We start from the raw sequence: 25,610 nt of genomic DNA, 5'->3' as shown, positions 1-25,610 counted from the left end.
CTGCCCGCGTTTGGTCCATATCCCTCCAAACCTGTCCTATCCATGTACCTGTCTAACTGTTTCTTAAACAATGGGATAGTCCCAGCCTCAACTACCTCCTCTGGCAGCTTGTTCCATACACCCACCACCCTTTGTGTGGAAAAGTTATCCCTCGGATTCTTATTAAATCTTTTCCTCTTCACCTTGAACCCATGTCCTCTGGCTCTCGATTCCCCTACTCTGGGCAAGGGATTCTGTGCATCTACCCGATCTATTCCTCTCATGATTTTATACACCCCTATAAAGATCAACCCTCATCCTCCTGTGCTCCAAGGAATAGAGTCCCAGCCTACTCAACCTCTCCTTATAGCTCGGGCCTTCCAGTCCTGGCAACAGCTTCATAAATCTTCTCGGTACCCTTTCCAGCTTGACAACATCTTTCCTATGACATGATGCCCAGAACTGAACACCATACTCAAAATACGCATAATATTAGAAATTCTACTAAGACTTTAAAGATGTTGAGCGCAAAGATAGTAAAATGTGGATTCTGTTGCGACAAATATGGATTGTGTGGCAAAGACAGAGGAGAAACTACTAACTGCTGCAACATGAACCACCCTATCACCAACTGGAGAGGGGTCCTGATCTACCATCTACCTCATTGGAGACTCTCGGACTATCTTTTATTAGACTTGGCTGGACTTTATCTTGCACTAAACTTGTTTGTTTTATCCTGTATCTGCACACTGCAGATGGCTTGACTGTAATCATGTATAGTCTTTTCGCTGACAGGATAGCACGCAACAAGAACGCTTTTCACTGTACGTTGGTACGCTTGACAATAATAAACTAAACCATCTTTGTGTTCCTTTTTATAGTGGGCTGATTTTGAGATTGTCGTCAGTTTCTTCTCGTTGCATGTGTCAGCCTGAAAAATCAGTTTAACGGTTTTTCATGATGTCAGTGTAGCATGGCACAGAAACGTCCTTCAGCCCAACAAGTCCATGTTCATAGGAGCAGAATTGGGCCATTCGGCCCATCAAGTCTACTCCGCCATTCAGCCATGGCTGATGTATCTCTCCCTCCTAACCCCATTCTCCTCCCTTCTCCCCATAACCTCTGAAACCCGTACCAATCAAGAATGCACCTATCTCTGCCTTAAATATATCCATTGATGGTCTCCACAGCCCTCTGTGACAAAGAATTCTACAGATTCACCACCCTCTGACTGAAGAAATTCCTCCTCATCTCCGTCCTAACAGAATGTCCTTTAATTCTGAGGCTATGACCTCTAGTCCTAGACTCTCCCACTAGTGGAAACGTCCTCTCCACATCCACTGTATCTAAGCCTTTCGCTATTCTAAACTTTTTTTTTGAGATAGAGCGCGGAAACACGCCCTTCGGCCCACCAAGCCCACACCAACCAGCGATCCCCACATATTAACACTATCCTACACACACACGGGACAATTTACAATGATACCAAGCCAATTAACCTACAAACCTGTACGTCTTTGATGAATGTACCCTCCTGAGCTAACCCCATTTGATTGCATTTATCCCTTATTCCTCTAAACCGTTTACTATCCATGAACCTTTCCAAATGTCTTAAGTATTGTCCTTGTACATGCCTCTATCACTTCCTCTGGCGACTCATTGCCGCAAACATGTATATCTTTTCCCCTCTCGGCTTCTACCTATGCCTTCTAGTTTTAATGTCCCCTACCTTGTGGGGGGAAAAGATCATTCCCCTCATGATTTTGTAAATCTATAAAGCCATCCCCTCCAGCCACCTTCTCCTCAGGAAAAACAGCCCCAGTCTCCTACTAACTCGAGCCCTTCCAGCCACAACTGAAATGCTAAACCTATCACCGTCTATATCTCTCATTTCCCTTTCGCCTGTCTCGACCCGAAACGCCGCCCATTCCTTCTCTCCAGAGATGCTGCTGCTGAGTTACTCCAGTATCTATCTTCCATGCAAAACTGATACAGACTGATTCCTGGGATGGCAGGACTTTCATAGGAAGAAAGACTGGATAGACTCGGCTTGTACACGCTAGAATTTAGAAGATTGAGGGGGGATCTTATAGAAACTAACAAATTTCTTAAGGGGTTGGACAGGCTAGATGCAGGAAGATTGTTCCCGATGTTGGGAAAGTCCAGAACAAGGGGTCACAGTTTAAGGATAATGGGGAAATATTTTAGGACTGAGATGAGAAAAACATTTTTTACACAGAGAGTGGTGAATCTGTGGAATTCTCTGCCACAGAATGTAGTTGAGGCCAGTTCATTGGCTATATTTAAGAGGGAGTTAGATGTGGCCCTTGTGGATCAGGGGGTATGGAGAGAAGGCAGGGATGGGATACTGAGTTGGATGGTCAGCCATGATCATATCGAATGGCGGTGCAGGCTCAAAGGGCCGAATGGCCTGCTCCTGCACCTATTTTCTATGTGTTCTGCTGGGGTTGATTTAAAACTCTTAAGAGTTGGATTTGATGATCAGCTTGGGAATGGTAAAAGTAAACCTGGAGAAATTTGACGAAAATATGGATTTGTTGGAAATCCACAGCTAGTCCTCATTACAATTATCCACGTTTTAACGGTATAATATTCATGTTTTGTATTCCAGAGCTTATTATGGCAACATAAACTTTTTTGGAGGTCCTTCTCCTACATCGGTGAAGTCTTCTGCAAAGTTAAAGCAACTGGAGGAAGAAAATGAAGATGCCATGTTTATTTTTATTTCCGACGTGTGGCTGGATCAGGTGGAAGTTCTGGAAAAACTTCACATGATGTTTTCAGGTTTTTTAAACTACATTTGTTTAACTGACATCTGATGATGCATGTAAAGACTATTCCATTGGGCAAGGATGCTGAGATCATGCAACTCCTCTCTTGAAATGAGACATCATAGTTGATCTCAATCCCCATCATGTCTGAGGGAGATATGAATTGTTCATGGGAAATTATAACTCTCTATGCAAGCAATCTTGTTGATGAGAACTTTAAATTCAAAACTAAACGCTACATGTTTTGTTTATGTACTTATTAACACGTAGGTAGCTGATTATTGCAAATTGAGTTATTGCCCTCAGCAAAAGTTTGTATAAACAGTTTAGATGCTTTGGCTTCGGGCTTGGTTGAGCACTTACAGCACAAGTATGTTGTGTTTTAATTGTAATTTAGTGCATCAATTTTGCAATGGATATTTATTGGCTGCTAAAAATGAAAAAATATTTTCTGTGTATTTAAAAAAAAACAAATTTGGCATTTCTACCATTCCAATTTGCCAGCACAGCAATAAATGGCATAAAGAATATACATAGATATTTGTAAATGGATATTCTTTGGGCTACGGTATAAATAACACACCAGTCTGTGCTCTGTGCATTGCAGGTTATTCATCCATGCCACCAACTTGTTTCGTCCTCTGTGGCAATTTTTCCTCTGCTCCATACGGAAAAAGTCAGATCAAGACTCTAACAGGTGAAGAACATTTGATACTTACAGTGCAAGGGCCAGGAAGCGAGCGGGCAAGATCATCTCTGACCCCTCTCGTCCTGGCCACAAACTCTTTGAATCACTTCTCTCTGGAAGGCGACTCCGGACTGTCAAAGCTGCCACAGCCAGACATAAAAACAGTTTTTATCCATGAGTAGTTGCTCTACTCAACAACCAAAAATCTGTAACCTCCCTTTGATCTGGTATTTTGTTGGTTCACATGCTTGATCAATGGTGTTTTATCATTAATGTTTTATTATTATTAATGTTTAGTGTTTTCTGAGTCATTCGTAACTGTCACTGTATGTCATGTTGTTACTTGTGGGTGGAGCACCAAGGCAAATTCCTTGTATGTGAATACTTGGCCAATAAACTTATTTACTTACTTACTTATAGCCATACAGCCCAACTCATCGATCCCAACAAAGAAGCCCATCTAGGGTGGTCCCATTTGCCCGTGTTTGGCTCGTATCTCTCTGAACCTTTCCTATGTATTTGTCCAAAGATCTTTTCAATATTGTTACTGTACCTGCCTCAATTATTTCCTCTGACAACTCATTCCATAAACCCATCCTCTCTATGAAAGATATTGTGCCTTTTCAATCTTTCCCCTCTCACCGTTAAGTCTATGCCTCTAGCTTTTGATTCTGTTTCCTGGGAGAAAGACATTATTCTCCTTATCTATGCCTCTCATGATTTTGTACACTGTCTCCTACACTCCAAAGTATAAAGTCCTAACTGCCCAACTTCTTCTTGTAGCCCAGATCCTTATGTCTTGGCAACTTTCTCATAAACCTTCTTTGCACTCTTTCCAACTTGATCTGTGTATGGATCTTATGTGCCACAATGCTCAGGACTATATTCTACACTCCGCATCTTCCCCTTTGCTCTATTGTACTTAAGTTTGATTTTAATGCATTTATCTCTGGTATATCTGATCTGTTTGGATTGCATGCAAAACAAAGCTTTTCACTGTACCTCGGTATGCATGAATCGTAAACCTAAAATCTAAAATAACAGTACAACATTAGCCACCCTCCAGTTTTTGCCTGTGACTATAGACATCTATTATTTGAACTCTTATTTTGAACTCCATCGTGATTTTTGTTTTTCTCTTCTTTCATTTACAGAATCATTGAAAGCACTCGCAGATATTATCTGTGAATACCCCAATATTCATAAAAAGTAAGTGCTGCAGAATATACTATCAGCCTTAGATCTATTTTTTTTTGTCTGGGCACCTGCGATTATTATTGATACATTTGACAATGAAGGACATGGATAGAGGGAGTATTTCAATTTTCAGATGTTTATGTAAACGCATTCTGGTGGTCCCAATTTCACACCTTTTTTTTAACATTAGTGTAAATGTAATATTCAGTTAATTTACCATACTCTGTTGCTTCCTCAAACTCGGTAATAGTTAAATTCTACTTGCGTGTAAACATGCAGTTACAGCAGTCCCAGTCATGCCATTAATGATTGTCGAGTGAAATAGGGAACTGGGCAGAACTGCTGACAGGGAAATGGCTAATTCTATTTACATAGAAGGTTGGAGGAGAATGCAGAGAATTGAAAACAGGAAGGGATTTGAACAAGAAGGTTAAAGATTAGAAGTGTTTAAGAAGGAACTGCAGATGCTGGAAATCGAAGGTAGACAAAAGTGCTGGAGAAACTCAGCGGATGCAGATGCTGTTGCACCCACTGAGTTTCTCCAGCACTTTTGTCTACCTATAGATTAGAAGTATTGGAGGGACCCAGAACAATTGGAGTACTAAGGAAATTATTAATCGTAACTATTTGTACAGATTATGTCATGAGCAGCCTGATTGTCAATAAACATAGAAAATAGGTGCAGGAGTAGGCCATTCGGCCCTTCGAGCCTGCACCTCCATTCAATATGATCATGGCTGATCATCCAACTCAGTATCCTGTACCTGCCTTCTCTCCATACCCTCTGATCCCTTTAGCCACAAGGGCCACATCTAACTCCCTCTTAAATATAGCCAATGAACTGGCCTCAACTACCTTCTGTGGCAGAGAATTCCACAGATCACCACTCTCTGTGTGAAAAATGTTTTTCTCATCTCGGTCCTAAAAGATTTCCCCCTTATCCTTAAACTGTGACCAATAAAGAATGGCACGGAGCATTAGATTAATCAACAAAAGACAAAGTGCTTTGAGTAACTTAGGGTCAGGCAGCATCCCTGGAGAACATTGATAGAGGATGGTTCGGGTTGAGACTGTTTCAACTGTTTCTGAAAAATCGCCCTGACACAATATATCGACTCTCTTTGAACTCCAGAGATTCTGCCTGGCCTGCTGATTACTCCAGTGCTTTTCTTTTATAAACAAGCATCTGCAGTTCCTTGTTTCTACATTGGAATAATCAAATCTGGAGGTTAAAACATGTCATATTTAATATTTCTAGCTGCAACAAATAGACTGTGGAAACATTCAGAGCTTAAAGTGAACTAGAAGGCTTTTGCAAGGATTAAAATGATATAAGGGTGAAAATTATACTCAAGCATAAATGCAGTCTGTTGATAGACACAAAATGCTTCAGACTAGCTCAGTCTGAAGAAGGGTCTCAACCCAAAACGTCACCCATTCCTTTTATCCAGAGAAGCTGCCTGTCCTGCTGAGTTACTCCCAACATTTTGTGTCGATAAGTTCAATGTTAACCAGCATATGCAGTTCTTTCCTACACCCTGCCTGTGGAACATGATTTTTGCCAGTGATCAGAATGGAATTGGTGGCCAGGATACAAAACCTGTGAGGGTGGCTAAGGAGAATGTCTTTGTCTTTGGTTTTCCATGGTAGAAGTTGTAGTTGGATAACAACACAAATAAAAGAGTCAAAACTATACCAAGATAAAGCAAAGGGTCACCTTACTAATGCTTGGTCTTAGGCTGATGTCAGAGGAGGAATATGTTGTGGCCAACACAAGGACCATAAATATCTTGTACTAAATCATTCATTTCTATAATGAACAAATTGACTGTAATTGTGTGGAAGTCTAGAAGCTACAATGTACAGTGCCCTCTATAATGTTTGGGACAAAGACCCATCATTTATTTATTTGCCTCTGTATCCACAATTTGAGATTTGTAATAGAAGAAAATGACATGTGGTCAAAGTGTACATTGTCAGATTTTATTAAAGGCCATTTTTATACATTTTGGTTTCACCATGTAGAAATTACAGCTGTGTTTATACATATTCCCCCCATTTCAGGGCACCATAATGTTTGGGACACATGGCTGTTTGTAATTGCTCAGGTGTGTTTAATTGCCTCCTTCATGCAGGTACAAGAGAGCTCTCAGCACCTAGTCTTTCCATCACCTTTGGAAACTTTTATTGCTGTTTATCAACGTGAGGACCAAAGTTGTGTCAATGAAATTCAAGGAAGCCGTTATGAGACTGAGAAACAAGAATAAAACTTAGAGACATCAGCTAAACCTTAGGCTTACCAAAATCAACTGTTTGGGACATCATAAATAGAAAGAGAGCACTTACTAATCGCAAAGGGACTGGCAGGCCAAGGAAGACCTCCACAACTGATGAGAGAAGAATTCTCTCTATAATAAAGAAAAATCCCCAAACACCTGTCCGACAGATCAGAAACACTCTTCGGGAGTCTGGTGTGAATTTATCAATGACCACTGTCTGCAGAAGACTTCATGAACAGAAATACAGAACCTATGGAGGAGGGAAGGAACTGCCCAAGACCCAAAGCATACCACCTCATCTGTGAAGACCTGTGAAGAATGCATTTCGTTGTCTCTGTACTGTACACTGACAATGACAATTAAAATTGAATCTGAATCTGAAACACGGTGGTGGGGGTGCTATGGCCTGGGCATGTATGGCTGCTGAAGGTACTGGCTCACTTATCTTCATTGATGATACAACTGCTGATGGTAGTAGCATAATGAATTCTGAAGTGTATAGACACATCCTATCTGCTCACGTTCAAACAAATGCTTCAAAACCCATTGACTGACGGTTCATTCTACAACAAGACAATGATCCCAAACATACTGCTAAAGCAACAAAGGAGTTTTTCAAAGCTAAAAAATTGTCAATTCTTGAGTGGCCAAGTCAATCACCCAATCTGAACCCAATTGAGCATGCCTTTTATATGCTGAAGATAAAACTGAAGGGGACTAGCCCCCAGAACAAGCATAAGCTAAAGATGGCTGCAATACAGGCCTGGCAGAGCATCACCAGAGAAGACACCCAGCAACTGGTGATGTCCATGAATCACAGACTTCAAGAAGTCATTGCATGCAAATGATATGCAACAAAATACTAAACATGACTAAGGTAGACAAAAATGCTGGAGAAACTCAGCGGGTGAGGCAGCATCTATGGAGCGAAGGAAATAGACAACTTTTCGGATCGAAACCCTTCTTCAGACTGAAGAAAGGTTTCGACCCGAAACGTTGCCTATTTCCTTCGCTCCATTGATGCTGCCTCACCACTGAATTTCTCCAGCATTTTTGTCGACCTTCGATTTTCCAGCATCTACAGTTCCTTCTAAACATGACTAATTTCATTTACATGACATTGCTGTGTCCCAAACATTATGGTGCCCTGAAATGGGTGGACTATGTATAAACACTGCTGTAATTTCTACATGGTGAAACCAAAATGTATAAAAACGGCCTTTATTAAAATCTGACAATGCACTATAACCACATGTGATTTTTTTTTTTCTATTACAAATCTCAAATTGTGGAGTACAGAGGCAAATAAATAAATGATGGGTCTTTGTCCCAAACATTATGGAGGGCACTGTATGCAAAGGGATTTCCACATCAGGCAGAGAGAATGTAATTTTTGATTTTGTATCAGCCCATTGCAGCGATAAGATGTCTTACTCCTTTCTACCCACCTAACGCTGGCCAGGCTTTGTCCTGTTCCTCCTCTCTTCTTGTTTTCGCCCCTCCCACAATCAGTCTGAAACAGGGCACCAACCCAACACATCACCTATCCATGTTCTCCAGCGATGCTGCCTGGCACTCTTTTCAGTATAGGAGTAAAGAGGTTCTTCTGCAGTTGCATAGGGCTCTGGTGAGAACACATCTAGAGTATTGTGTACAGTTTTGGTTTCCTAATTTGAGGAAGGACATGAAATGAAATGAAATGAAATGAAATGATGAAATGAAATGATTCAATTTATTGTCATTGTCAGTGTACAGTACAGAGACAACGAAATGCATTTTTAGCATCTCCCTTGAAAGGGAGACACAGGGCGTCGCGGTGTGCCCGCGCCTGCCGCCGTAACATTCCATTACAGGCAAAGGTGGGTGAAGTGTCTTGCCCAAGGACACAACGACAGTATGCACTCCAAGCGGGATTTGAACCGGCTACCTTCCGGTCGCCAGCCGAACTCTTAGCCCATTGTGCTATCTGTCGTCCTACGACCTTGTGAATGAGGCAGTGCAGCGTAGGTTCATGAGATTGATCCCTGGGATGGCGGGACTGTCGTATGAGGAAAGATTGAAAAGACTACGCTTGTATTCACTGGAGTTTAGAAGGATGAGGGGGATCTTATAGAAACATATAAAATTATAAAAGGGCTGGACAAGCTAGATGCAGGAAAAATGTTCCCAATGTTAGGCGAGTCCAGAACCAGGGACCACAGTCTTAGAATAAAAGGGAGGTCTTTTAAGACTGAGGTGAGAAAAAACTTTTTCACCCAGAGAGTTGTGAATTTATGGAATTCCCTGCCACAGAGGGCAGTGGAAGCCAAGTCACTGGATGGATTTAAGAGACAGATAGAGCTCTAGGGTAGTGGAGTCAAGGATTATGGGGAGAAGGCAGGCACGGGTTATTGATAGGAGACGATCAGCCATGATCACAATGAATGGTGGTGCTGGCTCGAAGGGCCGAATGGCCTCCCCCTGCACCTATTTTCTATGTTTCTTAAGTTACTCCACCACTTTGTGTCTTTGTTTTGTAAACCAGCAACTGCAGTTTCTCGTTTCTCCATTTTCATATACTCTATTGGGTTCAGAAAAAAATCTTCTACACTTCACGCTACCTTGGAAAAACAGCCTATAGGATCAAAGATTTGTCTCACCTTCTTATCCCTACTTCTTCCCCAATGTTATCAAGAGTTCTGCACAATGATTAAACTAGGTTGCTGCCCGATTCTCCTCTTCTCCATTGTGGACATTGGACTTTATTTATGAAACTGGTGCTCTACAATGCTGAGAACTATATTCTGCACTCTGGAACTTCCCGTTTACTCTATCTATCTGACTTGGGTTTAACATAGAAACATAGAAATTAGGTGCAGGAGTAGGCCATTCGACCCTTCGAGCCTGCACCGCCATTCAATATGATCATGGCTGATCATCCAACTCAGTATCCCGTACCTGCCTTCTCTCCATACCCTCTGACCCCCTTAGCCACAAGGGCCACATCTAACTCCCTCTTAAATATAGCCAATGAACTGGCCTCGACTACCCTCTGTGGCAGAGAGTTCCAGAGATTCACCACTCTCTGTGAAAAAAGTTCTCCTCATCTCGGTTTTAAAGGATTTCCCCCTTATCCTTAAGCTGTGACCCCTTGTCCTGGACTTCCCCAACATCGGGAACAATCTTCCTGCATCTAGCCTGTCCAACCCCTTAAGAATTTTGTAAGTTTCTATAAGATCCCCTCTCAATCTCCTAAATTCTAGAGAGTTTGAGCTGATTGTATTCATGTATGGTATATCTGATTTGGATAGCTTGCAGAACAAAGCTTTTCACTGTACCTTGATACACATGACAATAATAAGCCTAACTAATATTGGTATATTTTGTGTGAAGTTGGTCAATAATAGAATCTAAAATTTTTCTTACCTGAATTTGCAGCAGCCGCTTTGTGTTTGTCCCTGGCCCTGAAGACCCGGGTCCCAGTTCGATTTTACCCAGGTAATCACACTGCTTCCTCGTGTCTTTCAGCCTTGCACCATGCTGTTTGGTTTTCCCAGTAGCATCTCTGCTTCTAATCCCCATCCGTCAGTACAGCAGTGATCATGCGACTGATTGAATTTGCAGCATTTCTATTGGGTCTATGGTAGCATTGTTGTTTGTCATTTTTATAGCTTTCTTCGATGAGACAATCTTAATCATTCCAGCCAGCACTTCCTTGGTTTCTTGTTCCATTCAGCATGTAGGGGCATGAAAGACATTTGTCTTTTTACCACTATTGACATACCCCAAAATAAATGCTGCTTTCTATTTAATCTCGTGAATGCTCTTGAAGCAGATGAAATGAATGCACCATGAAATATGATTACTTTTGGTCCCTTGATGAAGTATTATTTTAATAACTTATTTTCCTTTCTTTAAAGACCTCCGCTAGCTGATTATATTACAGAAGAGTTTAGTAAGAGAGTTCCACATTCTGTTTTTACTACGAATCCCTGCAGGTAAACTTTCTGCACATTCCATCATTTCACTGTTCAGTTGTCTTTTAATTCAATTGGTTCTCAGACTGATTTTATCTTTCATCGATGTTAGAATTCAGTACTGCACACAGGAGATTATCATTTTTCGCGAGGATCTGGTTAACAAGATGTGTAGAAATTGCATCCGATTTCCTAACAGTAATTTGGATATTCCAAACCATGTAAGTTACTGCTCTTCTAATGGATTTTATGCTGCTTTTGTTTAATATAATGAGTTATTAGAGTCATACAGCATGGAAACAGGCCCTTCCCAACTCGCCCATCTAAGCTAGTCCCATTTGCCCACATTTGACCCATATCCCTCTCAAGCTTTCCTATCCAAGTACCTTTTAAATGTTGTAGTACTTGCCTCAAATCAATATGGGTGCTTCTTAATCTCTTGGGTCGGACATTTGCACACTGTCCAATAATTCATGGTAGTAAAAACATTACTCTATTCAGACCTTGCACTCCGCTTATCCAAATTGTAATCTTACGTGCAACATTTCTCGCTGACTAGTGATAATAATCAAATATTTTACTTGTAAATTATGCTTGCCACATTTTCTGGAATGGATCTTGCATTGCAAATTGACACTTCGTCCTTGTTATGTTAAAATAAGGTTAAAAAACCAAAACACAGATTTATTTAATTGTGTATAGATAAATGAATGGTGCATTGTGTAACACTGCAGACTGGGTTGGTAGAAATAGCGCCTGTTTTATTCAGTGTCCATAAACCATATGTCAAATGACATATTTTTGTTGTTCCTTGTGATACTCATGGGTAAACATCAATTGGCTTTCATTCAGAGTGTATGGATTACCAGTAGAGGTATCAATAGAGGCATCACATATATTTGCTTGTATAAATGTACGAGTAATAAACTAGATCAAATTATTAATCGGAAGAGTAAACTCGCTTCGTTTCTGCATTGGCAAGTTGCCTGATCTTTTATACTACTGTGATTCTTTTGCATCAATAATGCACCTTCAGTCCATGTGGTTGGTTATTGTACCTCAGAGTTCCAATGGATAATCATTGATAAAACTGTTGATGCTAGTTTAAGGGCCTGTCCTACCTAGGCTATTTTTTAGGCGACTACAGGTGACTAGGCTGTCACTACATGGTTGCCGAGGTGTCGCCTGTATGGTCGTGAGTCGTCTTCTCGGTCGCCAACAGAGTCGTAGCATCTTTCTGGTCGACGCTGGATTTTCAACATGTTCAAAAAAATGTTGGCGACAGTGGGTTGACGCCAACGAGTGTAGCTTGACTTCTCCTGACGTAGGTGCTGTCGTAGGTTGTTGCTGGTGCTGACGTCGATTAATTACATTGGCGACTACCTACGTCAACCGGCGGCAGGTACCGTCGACTGAGCTTGTCGTGGGTGGATGTAGGTTGACTTCTGTTGACGTTGGTTGTCGCCTGTGTGGTCGTAGGTGGACGTCCCTAATGGGTCGCCGGTTGCCATCGCTTGACGTCGACTAAGTGGTAGGTTGTTGTAGCTTGTTGTAGACATTGTCATTGAGAGATGGGGAGGGGGTCCAGTGACCGTTTTTTGCGGCGCCCTGCTACGGCAGTCGCCTAAAAAATCACCCAAGTGGAACAGGCCCTTAAGTTTTCACATGTTGTCTGACGTACTTAGAACTTTAAACATTTTTCATTTCTGATTTGTAGGACCCAGAATAATACTTTTGTAGTAATATTGGTCCACTGCATCAAAATATAACTTCTAAAATAAAATCTCTCACAATACAGGATTAACTCCTTTTTGTGTTATCTTTTAGTTTCTGAAGACCATCGTTGCACAGGGCCACCTAACGCCATTGCCGCTCTATGTTAGTCCAGTCTACTGGGCCTATGATTATTCTCTGCGAGTATACCCGGTACCAGACCTGCTGGTGTTTGCTGACAAATATGATCCATTCAACATCGTCCACACAGACTGCACCTGCATCAATCCTGTAAGCACCATTATGTAAACTTCTTTACATGTTTTACAGAGCTAAAATGAGAAAAATAACTAGTAAGATTAACTGTCTTAAAAAGGCCTAGATCGAGTGGATAGTCACAAAAAACTCAGCGGATCAGCATCTTAGGAGGAAAGGAATAGGTGACGTTTTGGGTCAAGACCCTTATTCAGACTGAGAGTCAGGGGAAAGGGAAACGAGATATAGACGGTGATGTAGAGAGATATAGAACAAATGAATGAAAGATATGCAAAGAAGTAACGATGATAAAAGAAACAGGTCATTGTTAGCTGTGTGTTTGGAGAAAAAGTCGATAGACAATGAGATTTTGAAGCTAGTACGACTTGGGTGGGGGAGGGATGGAGAGAGAAGGTGTTACTTGAAGTTAGAGAAATTAATTTTCATACCACTGGGTTGTAATCTGCCCAAGCGAAATATGAGATTTGCGTTTGGCCTGACTCTGACAATGGAGGAGGCCTAGGACAGAAAGGTCAGTGTGGGAATGGGAAGGGGAATTAAAGTGTTTGACAACTGGTAAATCAGGTACCAGTCCAAACGGACTGAGCAAAATGATCTCCCAGTCTACGTTTGGTCTCACCAATGTTTCGAGTGGATGTGGAGAGGATGTTCCCAGTAGTGGGAGAGTCTAGAATCAGAGGGCACAGCCTCAGAATAAAAGGACGTACCTTTAGAGTGAAGATGAGGTGGAATTTCTGAAGTGGTAAATCTGTGGAATTCATTGCCACAGACAGCTGTGGACGCCAAGTTATTAGGTCTTTTAGAAGCGGAGATTTATAGGTTCTTGATTAGTAAGCGTGTCAAAGGTTACGATGCGAAGGCAGGAGTATCGGGTTCAAAGGAAAAAAGATTCAATGGGCCAAATGGCTTAATTCTGCTCCTATGTCTTATGATCTTATAAATATGTTCACATTTCTCTTTAATGACTTTCAACATTTAGTTCAGTGTAACTGAAAAGTATTTTGTTAATTATTGTTGAGCCTGAAAAAAATGTTTTCTATGTATCCTTCCTTAATTTTGCTTCCCCGTTATTTCTTTCTTCTCTGTTCAAAACGATAACTAAGTTTCAATGAGATTTCAACTACAACCACAGGGTGTGTTGAGTTCAGGAAGCTCCCTCATTCGTGGGAAACAAACGGTTGGATCATTCATGGGCCAGCTGTCCGAGATATCTGGAACATATGTGGTGACAAAGGAAAGGCTCAGGGAGGGGGACAATGAAACACATGATCCGTTCTTTTAGATCGAATGTTGTAGGAAGGAACTACAAATGCTGGTTTAAATTGAAGATAGACACAAAACGCTGGAGCAACTCAGCGGGACAGGTAGAATCTCTGGATAGAAGGAATGTGTGACTTTTCGGATCTACACCCATCTTGAAGAATCCAAGAACCCCTTCTATCCAGAGATGCTGTCTGCCCGGCTGAATTAGTCCAACATTTTGCATCTGTCTTCAGTTCTTTTAGATCTTTGTCTTTATTGAGTTGTAAATTTTAAATCATAATGTCAACTGTTTTACTTGTATTTATGCATCTTTAATCAAAGTCTTATTTGTCTTAAGGGTTCGTTTCCACGTAGTAGTTTCTGCTTCAAGGTGTACTATCCCTCAAGTAAAACTGTGGAGGACAGGTAATAGAGAAACCTATCAGTAAAATATTATTTTATATTTCTACTTACTAAAATTGGACATGGTGCAAGAAGTCCATACAAGGAATACAAGTGAAACCAAGAGTTGTTGCTTCAAACATTGCTCTAGTCGGCTTTGGATTTGGCTGTTATAAGTGAGGGAAAATAAGCTTTGCCCTTGTACGTTCAGGCCTTCGTCCCCCTCTACATGACTCTTTTGGTTGTGATAGTACCTGTGTCGACTACTTCCTCTGGCAGTTTGTTCCATACAAGGTTACCCCTCAGGTTCCTATTAAATCTTTCCCCCTCACCTTAAACCTATGTCCTCTGGTTCTCTACGCAACTGGGCAAGAGACTCTGTGCGCCCACCTGATCTATTTATCTCATGATTTTATACACCTCTCTAAGATCACCCTTCATCCTCTTAATTATAAGAAGCCAAAGGAGTATTGGTCCAACTGACGCACAAACCTTCCCTGCATTTTATGGGCTGGATTTGATCTCCAATCTCAACCTGACTTTCCTACCGTCTCCATACCCTGTTTCCATACCCTGCTTCGATGTGCAAAAACACATTGATTTCAAATATGTTCAAGAAGGAACTGCAAATGCTGGAAGATCGAAGGTACACAAAATTGCTGGAGAAACTCAGCGGGTGCAGCAGCATCTATGGAGCGAAGGAAATAGGCGACGTTTCGGGCCGAAACCCTTCTTCAGTCTGAAGAAGGGTTTCAGCCCGAAACGTCGCCTATTTCCTTCGCTCCATAGATGCTGCTGCACCCGCTGAGTTTCTCCAGCAATTTTGTGTACCTTTGATTTCAAATATGCTCATCGATTGGGCGATTTCCAAATCGCTGTGAGGAAGTTGCTTTGACCTGGTCCTAAATGGAAGACCCTATTCCTGTGATTATGATCCAAGGTTGAGATTTTTTTCTGCCAATTTCAAATACGGCTATGGTTTTAAACAAAAAGTTTAATAAAACTCAATGCCTGGGCAGTCAGGACATATTAAACCAATCTCCTCTGCCTGCATATATATTCTACCAATATCCTGCATGTTCGTGCGTCCATAATTCAGAAAGCTACCAGCAATCTCTCTCTGGGAGACTCTGACCCCTCTCTCAGATCCTCCCCAAGTCTCTTGCCAAAACCAACACAAAAGTAAATATTTTCTGCTATTTTTGTTCAGTTCACAACCTTGCGACAATACAGGACTTTGGATCTAACAAAGAATTTCTTCAGAACACTGTGCTTTTGCTTGTGATTGCATTAATTCTTTCTGAAGTGGCTTCAGCTAACTAAGATGCTGACGAGTTTTCTTTTTTTTTTCAGCAAACTTCAAAATGTTTGAGTGTGAATTTTAGGAGATTGGAAAAGTATGGACACCATAAAACTGTGTGCACATCAACAGCTGAAGAAACAATTTCTAGTTTATAATTCCATGTTTATTTGTATATATTTATATTAATGCATTTTTAATAAATTAACAGAATCTGAGCCTTGATTTTGTTTTCATTATATTATTCACAACTCCTTATCTTTCAAAGTGCCATTTTACTTCGTGCCAAAGTAACTTTTGCAGTTTTCCTTTGAAAAATCTGATTATTTGTGAAGCTTTTGCTCTCTACACTTTAATTGAATAAATCCAGCACCTATTAGGTTACTCGTGATTTAAATGAAAATCTGTAAAGCACATATTCAAGAAAATAATCACTCTTAAACTAGATGAAAATCCTGCTGAATTATAATAAAAAAAACCAAACTTTGTGGTAGCACTAAGAGCTGGGGTACATTGTACTGGTGGCAAAAATGTGCAATGTACACATTATAAATGTCAGATTTATTTTTTCCAGAATAACCTCATCTACTTCATTTGTTGCTTCTGATATAGCCTTTTATTGCAGCAGTGAGACCAATCTAGGGGACTGTTTTGTCGAACATTTGCACTAGGCTTGCCAATTCCCATACTGACCTTTCTGTCCTGGGCCTCTTCTTTTGCCAGAGAGGCCACACACAAACTGGAGGAATAGGGCAAGGTCAGAGAGGGTGGTTTTGGGAGGCTGAGGTGTATTCTACCGTAGTCAATAATTATACCACTGCGGGGGGTGCAATGGAAGTGGTCTTTTCAGCTGAGGAATTTTAATTCACACTGCTGGGTGGATTTGCAGTTCATAAGTGGCAGGAGCGGAATTGGGCCATTTGGCCCATCAAGGAATAGATTGGGTAGATGCACAGTAGGGGAATCGAGGACTAGAGGACACAGGTTTAAGAAGAAGGATAAGATTTAATAGGAATCTAAGGGGTCACACAAAGGGTGATGGATGTATGGAGCAAGCTGCCAGAGGAGGTAGTTGAGGCTAGGACTATCCCAACTTCCAAGAAAGTTAGACAGGTGCACGGATAGGACAGGTTTGTAGGGATATGGACCAAATGCTGGCAGGTGGGACTAGTGTGGCTGGGACATTGTTGGCTGGTTTGGGCAAATTGGGCTGAAGGACCTATTTCCACACTGTATCACTCTTGACTCTGTCTACTCCGCCATTCAATCATGGCTGATCTACCTCTCCCTCCTAACCCCATTCTCCTGTCTTCCCCCCATAAATCCCTGACACCCGTACTGATCAAGAATCTATCTATCTCTGGCTTAAAAAGGAGGATCCTGGCCTGAAACGTCCCCCACAGACAGTGATGTTGAGTGAATCAATCCAAATTTGACAAAGAAGTCAATGCCGTGGTAAAAGCTAGCTTCTTTCAGCTTTGGACGATAGCTAAAATAAAATAATTCCTCCACTTTGATGACCTCGAAAAGATCATCCACACATTTATCTCCTCCCACCTAGATTACTGCAACTCCCTCCACACTGGCATCAGCCAATCTTCTCTGTCCCGCCTGCAACTGGTCCAAAACGCCGCAGGGCAGCGAGACCCCTGACGGGCACCAGAAAAAGGGACCACATCACCCGATCCTGGCCTCTCTCCACTTGTTCCCTGTGCGGTTCCGTATACATTTCAAGACCCTACTCTACGTCTACAAAGCCCTCAATGGGCTTGCCCCCTCCTACATTAAAAGTCTTCTCACCCACCACTCCACCTCCAGGTCCCTCAGATCGGCCGACTTGGGGCTGCTGAATATCCCGCGGTCTAGGCATAAGCTCAGGGGCGACCGCGCCTTTGCGGTTGCAGCTCCTAGACTGTGGAACAGCATCCCCCTTCCCATCAGAACTGCCCCCTCCATCGACTCCTTTAAGTCGAGACTAAAAACTAATCTATACTCCCAAGCCTTTCCTGACGTCCACTGAGCGAGGGCTATATGTATATATGTATGTAGTTTGTTTGTTTATACTGTTCTTATAACAAATGTAAAGCATTTTGGCCAACGAGAGTTGTTTTTTAAATGTGCTATAGAAATAAATGTGACTTGACTTGTCTGTCCCTGCAGCTCCCGGCTCTGTTGGCGCCGTCTCCATGGAAACAGGCGCAGCACCCGCTCCTCCTGTCTGTCACCTGCCGCGCCCACAAACGAATCCCCGGCCGTGTAGCGTTTAGAAACGTAAAAGTGCGAAGCCGGAAACTTTTAATCTTTTCACATTAGAAGCGGGTGGTGGTTAGTTAGTGTGTGTGGAGTGGGAGAGTGTGGTTGAGGCGAGGGGCGTGTGGGCAGCCGGCGGAGGGGTTGGCGGTGGGACAGGCGGTGCTGCGGGCGGCCGGCCGGCATGGCGGCCTCTGGTCTAGAGGAGCTGCAGCTGAGCCGCGACGAGGTGGAGCGCTTCTCCCGGGCGCTGAGGGACGAGAAGTTCAGGCAGCTGCTGGGCGAGTACGCGGAGGAGATCTCCAAGCCGGAAAACAAGAAGAAGTACGAGGAGGAGATCACGCAGCTGGAGAGGGAGCGGGGGGTGGAGGTGAAGTTCGTGCACCCGTCGCCGGGCCACGTCCTGAAGAGCAGCGCCGGCGGCGACAAGAAATGCTTCGTCAACGTGTGCAGCAACGAGCTGATCAACAAACCGTCCTGCCAGGCGGCCAGGGCCACGGGCGGCGGCGGCGGCGGCGGCAGCGGGGCTCCGGGACAGCACTGGGCGCTGCCCTACAGCCTCACACCCGCCAGGGAGGACGTGGGCCCAGGCGGCAGGAAGCACCTGATCTACGACGTGGTCTTCCACCCCGACACCCTGTACATGGCCGACAGGAACAAGAGGTTCCGGAAGATGGTGGACGGCGTGGCCCTGGACGCGGTCGAGAAGCAGCTGGATGCGAAACTTGACATGAAAAACGTCAAGACTTTGAAAATGAAGTACAAGGGGCTGCCCCACGCGGCTGTGATCCGCACACCTCTGCCCGGCGGCGCCAAGGAGATTCCTGAACAAGAAGGAGAAGAAGAAGGAGACGGACCTTTCAAGTTTCCTTACCCCTACGATCTTCCCAAATCGGAAGATGCTTCGCGAAGTGAAGCCAAGGAGAACAGTACAACGGAGAGATCAAACGCGGCTGGAAAAGACACGAATAAGAAAACACCAGAGAGCAAATTTACCCAACCGAAATACTCCATTGTTTACCGATCAACTTTCGACATGCAGGATTATCGACATGCCCGTGACGCTGTCCCCAGCACCAGACCCAAACAACTGGTGGTTACTATCCACCTTCCTCTGCTTAACTCGGCCGAGAGTGCTTGTTTGGATGTGACCGAGAAATTGCTATGTCTGGAGTCGCAGAAACCTGCTTACAAGCTTGACTTGGCCCTGCCGTATCCAGTAGATGAAAATCAGGGGTCGGCTAAATTTAACAAATCCAAGAGACAGCTTGTGGTTACATTGCCTGTTATTCCTGCAAAGCCAGAGCTAGAAGTGGAAAATAATCATAATGGTGATTTTGAGCCAGCAAGGAAGGACAGCGATTCCATGGAGAATGAACCGTCACTGCTGAACCCAGCATTAAATCAGGTAGAAGATTGCATTCAGAAAAATACAGAAAATGATACAGCTCGTATAAATTCCGAAGATGGGTGTGAAGATTCCAATTGGGACCCATCTCAAAATAAGGAGCACCTTGAAGTGAGTCACATTGCAGCATCTGATGCATCAGGTATTAAAGTAACTCCATCGATTTCATGTCCAAATGATGTGATTGTGACCCCCAAATTGTTTCCGAGGTGGATTCTGATGGACATCAGAACCTCCCTGAAGAGGCTGCAGTATCTTCCCGTGATAACATTTGCATGTCTTTGGAAAACCGAAGCAGTAGTACTGAGGGTGGACAAACAAATGAGCATTCACAAGTAAATTCATCTGCAAATGCTAAATGCGGCTCAGAAGGCTCTTTGAAGGAAAGTGAACCAGTGTGTCCTGATTTCCATTCCCATCAGGATGAAAGCACTGTAACATTTATACTGCTAGTGAGAAATATCAAAGAAAATAGTTTGACGTCTGTACTTCAAACCCACGATTATCACATCAGCTTTGGGACCACAGACTCCGATTCCTTATATTCTTTGATTATTCAGTTTCCTTCTGATTATCAGCTGAACACCGAGGAAAGTGTACTAAACGTGTCGGAAGACAATGCAGTGGTGGTGTTAATAAAGTCACTTGAGAGTCGAGGCTTGTGGCAGAGCTTTTGTGCCGGACATACATACAACTCATTGCAGGTAACTCTTCCACTCCAAAACGCCACCTGCCATGAAAGCATGGCTGTTAGATTCATTCTTTGAGTTTCCTCCTTTAGTCTTTTCGTTGACCTCAAAATCACTCTTTTATTTTGTAAGACAATTTTTTTTTTAATCTATAAAATCAACTTGAGGTTGTTTACTCTTGGGGACAAAGTTCCGAAAATGATAACTACTCTTAATTCAAATTCACACATGCACTGACTTCACAGCCCAACACCCGGACTTCCATCTGTATATATGTATATAGCGCCGCAGAATTGTGCACCTATTCCCCCCCCCCCCCCCCTTCTCCCTTCTGTTTTTTGTTTTTGTTTTTCTGTTTCTTGTTTTTTGTACTAAATTATATGTATGCACTGAGTACGAGCAGCTTTTAATTTCATTGTACATGTATAGTGACAATAAATGGCATATCTATCTATCTATCTATAAACCAGTAGATAGACACAAAAAGCTGGAGTAACTCAGCAGACAGACAACATCTCTGGAGAAAAGGAATAGGTGACGTTTTGGGTCGAGACCGTTCTTCAGACGGATAGTCAGGAGAAAGGGAAACAAGAGATATAGGCAGTTCTATAGAGAGAGAGAGATAAAACAAATGAATGAAAGATATGCAAAAAAGTAACAATGATAAAGAAAACGCCATTGTTAGCTCTGGGCTAGGTGAAAACGAGTTGCACACAATGAGACTCAACAGGACGACTTTGAAACAAGTGACCATGTCTTGGTGGGGGGGGGGGAGGGAGAGAGGGGATGCAAGGATTTACTTGAAGTTAGAGAAATCAATAGTCATACCATTGGGTAAGCGTACAGCTGCCCAAGCGAAATATGAGGTGCTGTTCCTCCAATTTATGTTTGGCTTCAGTAACTGGGATATGAAAAGTTGAGCATTGTCATCAGCTACATAAAGAGAAAATAAACATTTGGTTGAGATAATTCATGTAGGAATTACCAGAAGAAACATTAATGTCTCATTAATATGTTGTTGTACTCTTCACTGACTATGTCCCGTATTGTTGTAATTTACATTACATTCTTACAATTGTACATAACTCTTATTTAATAGATAAATAGTGATAAATAGAATATCATCCTCTTAACCTTCCAGACCATTCAGTTCATGAATTGGATTGATAGGATTCAGTCCCTGAAGCTAGGATTGAGCATCTAGATCAATTGGGCAAGAGGGAACCATTGACAGATGGAATTTAACTCAAACATGTGCAAAGTGATCATTTGGGTAAGCTAAACCAGGGCAGGATGTTCACAGTGAATGACCTTGGAAGTGTTGAAGGCCAATGAGTGCAAGTACATAGTTCCCATCTGAAAACGCAGCCAAATGAGATTAGCACCTTGGATGGTATGGGCGGGATTTGCCAAGGGGCCTGTTTCCTTGTCGTATGATTATAATTCTATACCTAGTAATTTTGCACTTGTCTGATGTTCTCTGTTAATCATGCAAAAGTAAAGTGTTTTTTCTGCTTAGAACAAGTTGTTTGTGACTTCTGAAAATGCTGATCAATTCCTGAGTACTTCTTTGAAGGATTCAGTCCCCAACGATGCAGCTGAAGAATGTTCAGCAGAGTTGAGTGTGTCAGAAGTCCATGAAAGTGGTCTTGTTATTTCCTGTAAGGTGAGTTACGTAAAACAACAGAAAGAAAATCCAACATTCACAAATCTGCCTTTAAACCATTAGGGATAAAAACTTTATAAGTAAGGCTTTCGAACTCATTTCACAGAGCAGAAATAGATAGCTCTACATCAAGTTAAAGGCTTTTTGTTTTACCTCCAACATTCTTGTCTACATCCAGTTCTATTGTGAAAGTCACAATTGATTTTTGTTCCAGCTTTCTTTCTGGCATTGCATTCCATATTTATACTCAACTTGTATTTTTAGTAATGCATTTGTGAATGTAATTTCTAATTCTTATTTTTGATTGTTATATGATTATCCATGACAAGTTTTCAACAGTATTACGTCAAAAATTGTCCTTAAAGCCATCAGGAAATTATTTAATAATAATAATAATAATAATAATAAATTTTATTTTCGGGCGCCTTTCAAATCTCAAGGACACCTTACAAAGATTAACAGAAGAGAAAAAAAACATATAGTCGGAGAAAAATAAATAATGACATCATCAATACACAAATTAAAGATAGAAATCGCTCCAAAAACACAAAATCAAAAAAAAAAAACACAATGTGAAGAGAGAGCAGCGGCAGCTAAAGCGCGCCAGTGTCCACTCTCCCTTCCGACAGCCATCTTGGACACAGACTAACATAGTAACTTACACACAGAAAAAATGGATACCACTGTGGGGGAAGGCACTAAGTCCAGCATTTGTCAGCATTAATATATTACCAGCTACCAAGCAAATAGTACTATGTAAATAAAAAAATGCTAAATCCCTTAATTTATCAGCAATTGCACTGTGCCCTTGTAAATATGAAATGGAACAATGATTGTGTAAACAAATGTAACTAGCATTTTAAGGTTTGAATTGAGATAAATATGATACTGGTTTTGTAGTTTCAGCAACAGGAAAATGATGAAATCAACTCTGATGCACGTGATCTGAATCACAGCACACCTTGCAGTACTCCATCAAATACTCAGCAACATGGAGAAGAAATCCACTTCACTGAATCTATTGCAAGTGACAGAGAAACAGAAAAGGAGACATCTTTGGCAGACGATGGTGTGGAATGTGTACCTAGTCAAAGAGATGAATTGGCTACTCTATCGGGGAATTGTGATCATTTTGCCCAGCTCCACGGTTCATCAGAAGGAAGTGTAATAATCCCAACGACTCAGATGGATGCGTTGTCTCTCAGCAGCTGCATGAATCCTGCTGATGAGAAGAAGCTGTCTGTGTGTGCAAAGGTGGAGGCTGGTAATGATGAACTTCTTGATGAAGATGACCTTATATCTGAGCAAATGGACAGCAACGATCCAAAGTTTGTTAAACAAATGGCTCCGCTCCAGATTCTGGAGGAAGTTAATCCTACTGATAAAAGTATGGAGATTATATATGACCATACAACACATTCTGCATTCACCTTTCAAAATCCTGAACTTTTTCAATTAGATTAAATAAATACTTATTTTGTTTCTTAATATATCATAAAATTATAGTTGTTGTACAATAAAATGTAACAGTTTAGACTTTTATACCAGTTGTGTTATTCTAGAATTTTAAACGATGTTGCGTTATAGACTGATTTCTTAAATGACATAAAATTTATGACACAAAAGGAGACCATTTGGCCCATCCTGTCTGTCAGTCAAAAAAAACAACCAACAATGACACTTTCCAGCACACAATCGTAACTCCACAGGTCACGGCTCATCACGACACATCCAAGTACTTTATAAATATGATGAAGGTTTCTGTCTCTACCATCCTTTAGGCAGTGAGTTCCAGACCCCTACCACATTTGATTATAAAGTTTTCTCCATCGCCATAAAATCATACTGCAGAGAAACAAGCCCTTCATCCTCCGTCGGATTTGCCTAATACCTCATCCCCAACAATTCCCCAGATTCTACTTCATTACAATCCAGGGGTTATTTAAAATGGCCAATTAACCTACCAACACACTTCTTTAGATGTGGAAGGAAACCAGACCACCCTCGGGAATCCCACATGATCAGGGAGGATGTGTAAACTGGAGAGAGAATCGGAAGTCTGGATTGAACCAAGGGTGGTGGAGCTGTAATGCAGCTGCTCTACTAACTGCAACCCTGTGCCCTTTCACCCCTCTGCTAAGGAAAACAGCTCTTTCCCATCTACTCAGAATCTTGTATTTAAATTTTCCAGTCCTGGCAACATCCTCATAAATCTCGCTTCTTCTATGCAATTACATCTTCCCTGCAATGTGGTGATCAGAAAACAATACATCGTCTAATTCCAGTTGTCTATAGTGCATAACTTTCCTGCTCTTGTATTCTACACATTTTTAACCACCTATTGATCTGTTTTGCTATGTTTAAGGATTTACAGGCGTACATTCCAAGGTTTCCTACTTGATACAATATCTTGCCGTGTACCTTGTATTCTCTCATCTTCTTACAACTCTATTGCATTACTTGACGTCTGTCTGTTATTTTATTTTTGCCACTTTTTCTGTCCACTTGACCAAATATCTATATCTCCTTGAAGTGTAATGTTTTTACCTTTACCAGTAATCGGTATTTAGGTGCTGATGTTTTTTAGGGAACCTTATGTTTTTAAAAAAAAAAGTCAATATAATTAATATAAGGGATTGAGTATGGAGCCCTGTGTACCAATCCCACTGGTAACACAGTCTAGTTACAAAACAACCCATCAACCATTTGCAAATACTTACAATCACTTAGTGAATATTGGAATGCAGTTTGTCATTCTCCCTTGAAAATCCATTGGTATTTTCTTTCTTTCTTTCTTTCTTTCTTTCTATTTCTTGAGCAACGATTAAAATCTATGTAGTATGCAGCAAAATCCATCCATTTGTTTAACCTCCTCAATAAATTCCAAATACCAATACACTATCTTCCCTTAACAAAACTACACAGACTTTCTATGATTAATCTGTGCCTTTCTGAACAAAAGTTTAATTTCTCGTTCACAATTGATTTAAATTTGCCCGCCACTAAGATTAAACTACCTGGCCTGAAGGTACACGATTTAACAATTCCCTCCAATCACCCAGCTTGGAAAGACTGAATCCAGATTATTTTCAGCAGCCCAGGGCAAACGCACCAGATGATTTATCCATTTACGCTCTGCAAATGCAATGCAATATTTCTCATTGGCCCCTCATGAAGACCCAACAGAGAAAGAACCCCAACCATTTCCTCCACCACCAAGCATAAGCCTTCATCTTGATCTCTAATTGGACCCACTCTTTCCTTAAATGTCCTCTTGCTCTTGATATATTTATAAAAGATCTTAATATTTTTAATTTACTCACTAGTATTTTTGGCCATTTGTAAATAAAACCTCAAAACAATCTTATGTTTTAATTAGCTATTTCTGTGGCTAAGTTTGTGATTTGTAACCAAGCCTGTTGGAGTTATTTTATTGTCCTGTGGCTTGTTTCTCGGGAACAACTGACCAGATATTTTCAGGGATGTATCATAATTGTTTTTGTTAACTCTTTTCTAATTACTTTTAGCTGACAGAAGCATGGTGTAAAAAGTCAAAACACTATTTTCTTAAAATTGTTTAATTTTGTTTTTTGGATGAAACTTGGATCAATTTATATTCAAAATTATTTTGTTGAATTACTAATAAAACGTTTTTTGAATATTTGGAAGTTTCCAATTTGTGACCGAGATGCAGCAATAGTTTGGCCAAATCATTGTTTAGCATTATGAGGTGTATAATTCACTGCTTCGTAAAGTTAAGGAAGGGGATGCGT

At 41.5% G+C, this 25,610-nt stretch overlaps 2 protein-coding genes across 2 annotated transcripts in view; both read left to right on the top strand.

The window, feature by feature from the left end:
• Window positions 1-16,042, top strand: part of pole2 (polymerase (DNA directed), epsilon 2) — a 36,655-nt gene extending 20,613 nt beyond the window's left edge. The window contains exons 11-19 of the mRNA XM_055641122.1: window positions 2,612-2,784; window positions 3,379-3,468; window positions 4,614-4,668; window positions 10,353-10,412; window positions 10,835-10,912; window positions 11,004-11,112; window positions 12,719-12,895; window positions 14,481-14,548; window positions 15,878-16,042. Coding sequence (XP_055497097.1) covers window positions 2,612-2,784; window positions 3,379-3,468; window positions 4,614-4,668; window positions 10,353-10,412; window positions 10,835-10,912; window positions 11,004-11,112; window positions 12,719-12,895; window positions 14,481-14,548; window positions 15,878-15,896 — 829 coding nt within the window. The 3' untranslated portion in view covers window positions 15,897-16,042. The remainder of the gene's footprint in view (window positions 1-2,611; window positions 2,785-3,378; window positions 3,469-4,613; window positions 4,669-10,352; window positions 10,413-10,834; window positions 10,913-11,003; window positions 11,113-12,718; window positions 12,896-14,480; window positions 14,549-15,877) is intronic.
• A 2,160-nt stretch (window positions 16,043-18,202) lies between these two features.
• dnaaf2 (dynein axonemal assembly factor 2) lies at window positions 18,203-24,351 on the top strand. Its single transcript, XM_055641118.1, is given in 4 exon segments — window positions 18,203-19,666; window positions 19,669-20,186; window positions 21,691-21,837; window positions 22,738-24,351. Coding segments are annotated over 4 exon segments (2,637 nt in total). The 5' UTR covers window positions 18,203-18,258; the 3' UTR covers window positions 23,302-24,351.
• Window positions 24,352-25,610: the final 1,259 nt, after the last annotated feature.

This window comes from Leucoraja erinacea, chromosome 9, assembly GCF_028641065.1.
Source record: "Leucoraja erinacea ecotype New England chromosome 9, Leri_hhj_1, whole genome shotgun sequence".
Classification (NCBI taxonomy): domain Eukaryota; kingdom Metazoa; phylum Chordata; class Chondrichthyes; order Rajiformes; family Rajidae; genus Leucoraja; species Leucoraja erinaceus.
This window is presented reverse-complemented; position numbering and strand designations above follow the sequence as displayed.